This window comes from Nilaparvata lugens, chromosome 1, assembly GCF_014356525.2.
Source record: "Nilaparvata lugens isolate BPH chromosome 1, ASM1435652v1, whole genome shotgun sequence".
NCBI lineage: Eukaryota > Metazoa > Arthropoda > Insecta > Hemiptera > Delphacidae > Nilaparvata > Nilaparvata lugens.
Genome location: NC_052504.1, coordinates 56,218,687 through 56,224,686, shown reverse-complemented (window position 1 = coordinate 56,224,686; position 6,000 = coordinate 56,218,687). Strand labels below are relative to the sequence as shown.

Below are 6,000 nucleotides of genomic sequence, written 5' to 3'. Positions count from 1 at the left end.
AAGATTAGAACAGCTATATCATCAATACATCAATAACCTATTTTTGGACAATTTCTATCTAAATTTGGGAAAGGAACAGTTTTGGGCTTTAAGCCTGTTGTTCCTTTCCCAATCATTCATAGTTAAGAATGATATTGTATCTATTAATGTATAAATAAATAAATAAATAAATACAAGCAGATTTCAGCTTTACCAGGGTTTGGCAACAAGAATGGTCGGCTAAGCTCAACAATAGTATTCCATGTTTCACCCAAGATCTACCAGGATTGGGTTTACCACGCAAAACGATTGGGTCACCTAATTCACTTTTATGTGAGTGTAGAGCAGTCCTGTTAAGCACATCGTGGAGGAGGATGCCTTTTTAAGTGTGATATATTTGTTGAGCTAAATAATATAAATTGCCAGTTACTTAATTGGAGAAGGTGTACTATAGATACTAGATAAAATAAAAACCCTTCCAACTTGAACTATACATTTTTTAATAAGCACTTTTAAAACCTATAATACAACACCGATAATGATGGCTACTTGCCCATTTTGACTCTCTTCTTGGCGCCGATTTTGGCTCCCTTTCTGGCACCGCTGACAATACTCCTGAACTGACCTGCTGCCTTCATCTTCTTCCTCCTGTTGAGGCTGGACCGTTGCAGAGGCAGGTAGGCATACGGATCAGGCATTCCCTTCCTCTTCACATCTCCCTTCGCTTTTTTCGACCTGTACTCAACGCCCGCTTCTTTCGTCTTAGTCTTTGTCATCGACATCTTTCCATCCGATTTGCCGCTACTAATCGGTCTGTGAATACCCGAACCTCCCGCTTGGTATTTAATCGGTGGTAAGGAAGACACCTCTGACGAGACACTCATCTTTCTCTTCCTGCCCGGGACACTTTTTCCCAAACTTTTCCCACTCACAAAACTTTTCGCATCATCTAAATCACTATCATCATCCTCCGAATCCAGTCCTGGTATTGTGAACCTCCTCCTTTCCGCACCTCCCTCATCATTGTCATCATCTTTTATAATCAGTCTTCCATCGGGAGCAGTTTTGAAGCCTCTATTCTTGTCCACAGCTTTCACCGCTACTTTCCCCGCCATCAATCCTCCTCCATCGGTTGGTTTCGAAGTTGTGATTTTCCGATTAGCGTCGGATGACGTGAAATCCATAAAACTATCGGCGTTCTCCTGTATCCAGGCTTTCGGGGCTTTCTTCATAACTGCTCCACCGCCAGCCTTATTTGATTTCCTGGAGGCTACATCGTCCAAATCATCATCCATATCCGAATCAGATTCGGCAAGAATCTCATCAATGCTCTTCGGTTTCTTGTTGACGAAAAATTCCAGATCGTCCGCTTTCTGTTTCTTAGCCTCCAACTCCTGTTCACGAGATTTCTTCTTGCGGCTTTGTATCTTCTTCAAATTGCGCACCCGCGCCATCATTACAGTGTCACCAGCTGGTATCAGAGACATCACACTATCAGCCCCGTACCACCTCACCAATCTAGCTAGGATGTCTCGAGTTTTCAAACGGAAATGACGTTTACAATCGTCTGTCATGTTAGACAATGCTGTGATTAACGCTGAGACGTGACTGGCTATTGAATCCTGACTGAACGAAGTGATATAGAGCTTGATGTAGCTCAACGCCGAGCGCACAATCTCACGTGTTGAAGAACAAACCAAGAGGAACACATTGCTCAACAAACATTTCAACACATCTTCAGTGATAGCTTGCTTACAGTTGTAGGTGATCGAAGCTAGCGCTAAGAGTGTGGCACTGATGACACGTGGTGAACTAGCCAGTCCCGAGAGGACAATCTCCAAAAACTTGTCGAAAGTTCCCGCCTCCAAACAACGGTCAGCCATTTTGTTAATGACGTCATAGGCGGTAGCCCGACATCGCGAGTTGATGTCCAGACAACAAACCACAGCCTCTGCTACGCTTTCACCTATCAGTTTCTCCAGATCATCCGAAGGCAGTTGTTTTCGTTCCAGTAAATACAACAGACAACGCAGACGTGGCCCTCGACTACTTGGGGAGGTGGACGACAAAGAAGTTAATAGCAACTGGTTGACCTCGTTGAATCTTCCTATCAAAAACCCGGTGCATCCTTCAGTTTCCGATCTACAGATCTCTTCCAAACACCTGAAATACTTTTTCTCCTCCTTGTGATCGTTCACCTGCTGTATATTGGCTACCGTACTATTGTACAACGCATTTATAGAGTCTACAGTTTGGAAGGGCAGTAACGCTCTCACCAAGTCCAACACACTCTCCTTAACAAACGCTTCCAGTCCATCACTTGACAATTTCAACATGGCTTTCTCGAACATTTCCGAACAGAGACTAGTGTCAGCCAGCGTTAAGTAGACTTTGATCGTTTCCAGTGCAGCCAACCTAATGCCAGCCTCTTCCGATCCGACTGGCGGTGTTGTGTAGATGTTGAACAGGATGGGCAGATAGTTTTTGGCGTACTTTGCGATCTCTTTGGCGTCCGCCACGTTGTTGGTGTCCTTCACACTCACAATGAGCTTACGCAGTGCTGCCATCACTGCAATTCGAAGATCTTTCCGTGATCCCAGTATTGAACCAAGTGCTTTGGCGATCCTCTGTAAAAACAACAAAATGAGATCAACACTCAATAAATACTCATCTCATTTCATCAGCCTTGTGATGATTGGATAATATAATGCAAAGATATAGTACCTAATATCATACATATTATAGCATTGAACTGATTGCTTTAACGATCCTCTTTACAAAAAGAAATCAGACCAAAAAACTTAATTCATGAACCATATAAACAGATTTATTTATTCATTGAACATTGTGTAGAAATTAAATGAGACAATACTATTACACATTTATTGATCAGACATACTATTCGATTTTGAATTTGGGAAGTAGAAAGATATCATGAAAATATTCCTCATTATAAAAACCATTATTAGAAATAGCCTTAATTTTCGAAAACATATTTCCTCTACTATGAGTCACAAAATCTGATGCATTGTTCTATGATATTACATATTTTTATTATTTCTATAGTATATTTATCATTCATCTATGATTTATGAAGAACGAACTTAACACATTATTATAGTTCAAGACCACTTTTCATCATATTTATTTGAAGCATAAATTATATTTATATTGAATGTAATTGAGGAGCTCCATTCCAAAACCTGCAAAGTTAAAAAAAATAGTTTGTTGGCATTCTTTCATAGTGTGATTTTTTAGTTATCTTACCTAATAATTTTCAATGTAATTTATAAAACGTAAATTTAGTTGTAAAACAAATTTATACTAGTTACATACAAAAGAAATTTAATATTCAGTTAATCAACCAATTTTGCAATAAGTTGACCAATTCAAGGAAAAGTAATGATTGGATGAAAGACTAAGTAAGAGAGAATAAAATTTGTTTAAAGTAAATCAAATCGTACTAAATAAATAAATAATAAATCGGGTGATGAATGGATGAGAGTTGACTGACCGAGAAACTGTCGGTGATGTCAATGGCATGCGAACAGAAGCTGGGCAGCAGGCTCCAGATCTGCGACTGCAGCAAATCGTAGCTGACTGCGTTCGATTTGTTGTCTACGTTTTTCAATTCCTCTGATTTGTTTCTGAACAAATAAAAATGTGCAATATTTCAACTAAATGTTAGACACCATAGATAATCACATTTTCTAAGCACACATTATAAGCATGAAAACTACTTTACTTACTAGTGGATTGGAACCCATGTATCCATCTTCTCATAATTTTCATCATCATTCACATATCTTCCAAGTGATTGCTTTTTAGAATCGATTGAAATTTCTCTATCTGCATTGGTTTCTAATTCATCTGAATTAAAAATTTCCGTCTATTTATTTTGTACTGAAAATTGCACTAAAAATTATGAAGTGTTTGACTACCTTCTACAACAATCTATACATAGAATAGCAAGCTGTATTTTTAATATCAACTGGAATCTAAACCAGCGTATATTGAATTCTTCTTCTCTTTCTTCTTTCGGCATTACAGCTCAGCGTGAACTTATCCTCTTCAACTATCTGCCTCCATACCAATCAGTCACCTGCCTTCTACTTCCAACCTCTGACCCTCATCAATCTGCCTCCAATCATCCAGCCAACGATTCCTTGTCTGCATCTTTGCCTTCTTCCCTCCAATCTACCCTTATACATTTTTTGGACATTCTCTGTTCAGTAATTCTTTCTAGGTACCCAATCCACAGTAGCCTCTGGGATCGTACAATGTGTACAAGTGTCGTACAATGTCATTACCCTGGAGAATATAATGTATTTCTCGGTTTGTCCTCTGCCACCATTCACCTCCTTCATTAATACCTCCATAGATTCTTCGTACAACCTTTCTTTCAAATATCCTGAGCTTCGATGCATCAGAGTTTGTGATACTCCAGGTTTCCTGTACACTTATCATTGAATTCATCGAATTTTTCAATTTTTCAAGAAAAAATACGACTCAATGTAGTACAGATAGTTTCCTTGTCAAATCAGACAGACAAAAAGTTATTATTTCCAAAAAAAGATGAAAATTACAAAATAAAAAACCTCGTCTACTCAAACACAGTATCAAGAAAAAAAAAACAAAAACATAAACAAACAATAATAATAAATATATTGGATACACTAAATTAAATTAATTTGATGAAGATGGGCATGGGCAAATTCCTGATTTAAGGAGACAAAGAAACAATTTGATGCATTTAGAAGCTTATTGATAACTTTCAAATAATTATTGGCTTATAAAATTGGTTCAATTGTTGAAAGAATAAATATTCTTGGATGTATGTTCAAATAACTTTCGATGTTCACAGTTTTATGCAGATACAACGGTTATAATTATTAAAATTGCATTTCATCATCATACATAATTGATTTGTTGAAAAATCAGTTTTTACTTTGTATAGGCTAGTTCAGAAGTTCCAAACTAGAAATAAGAATTACAATATTCCCAATCTATTTTCATTTTTACGTCAATTATTAGCTATATTGTTAATTACTAAAGGGTAATACAAAACGGAGTTAGCTTGTATTATAATCTAGATGAATAGAATATAAATTAATTTAATGTAAATTAGTACACACCTGCATTCAACAGCAATTGGCAGAAAGTTATCGATGAAACATTTCAATGTAGACAACTGCACGTTCTCTCTGAGCACAGGCAGCAGCCAGCTTCGTTTGAATTCATCCTCAATATTCTTGCCTGTGAACTGCAATTCACACAAAATAATTCGTTGCTTGGTCAATTAATTATCAGTCGATAATAACCGAAAATATTAGAATTCAAACAACAATTAAGAAGGAGAGTTTCCAACTAAGATACAGAGCCTTTTACTCAGTTCAAGACTATTTAGACCAGCACCAGTAAGAATTGAAATCAGACGATTCTGGTTTCGTAGATCGAACTTTTAGGTTTAATAACGCCGTACTAATGCCGTATTATAAAATAAAATTTTACACTATCTTCTCTTATTATTTATCACTATTTTACTTCCCTTAAAATATTATATTACTTAATCAATTACTATACTTATATTTGTATTGACGAAGCAGAAAATTATGTAACTTGATTCATTCAATGTACAATGACAATGTTAATACATTATAAATAATATTTTTAGCACGAAGTATTCCGTTTACAGCCGCTCTCATTAATTTTGCATAAGTATTTACAGTCAAGAAATTGTTCAATAATATGAGCCTTACCTGAAGGGGAATAGCTAGCAGAACTAGTTCAGGCCCCAGACTTCGTACGGCCATTCCGAGACAGTAGTCGAGTTCGTTCATGTAGGCGAATACGGCCGAATCACGCAGCTCTGCCAGCTCTTTCAGGCAAGGCAACAGCGCCTTACTGCAGCTTTTACCACAAGCCTAAAACAAATAATATTAACTTGTTGACTTGATAAAAGAGGGGACAGAATATCCATAGCCATAAACTAGTTATACACATAACCTATAATTTGGTCCA

General features: G+C 37.1%; 1 protein-coding gene across 1 annotated transcript in view; it reads right to left on the bottom strand.

The window, feature by feature from the left end:
* Positions 1-462: 462 nt before the first annotated feature.
* Positions 463-6,000, bottom strand: part of LOC111055432 (RRP12-like protein) — a 33,504-nt gene continuing 27,966 nt past the window's right edge. The window contains exons 9-12 of the mRNA XM_039437304.1: positions 5,739-5,903; positions 5,115-5,242; positions 3,494-3,626; positions 463-2,606 (exon numbers count right to left, since the gene is read on the bottom strand). Of these exons, the coding sequence (XP_039293238.1) occupies positions 525-2,606; positions 3,494-3,626; positions 5,115-5,242; positions 5,739-5,903 (2,508 nt within the window). The 3' untranslated portion in view covers positions 463-524. The remainder of the gene's footprint in view (positions 2,607-3,493; positions 3,627-5,114; positions 5,243-5,738; positions 5,904-6,000) is intronic.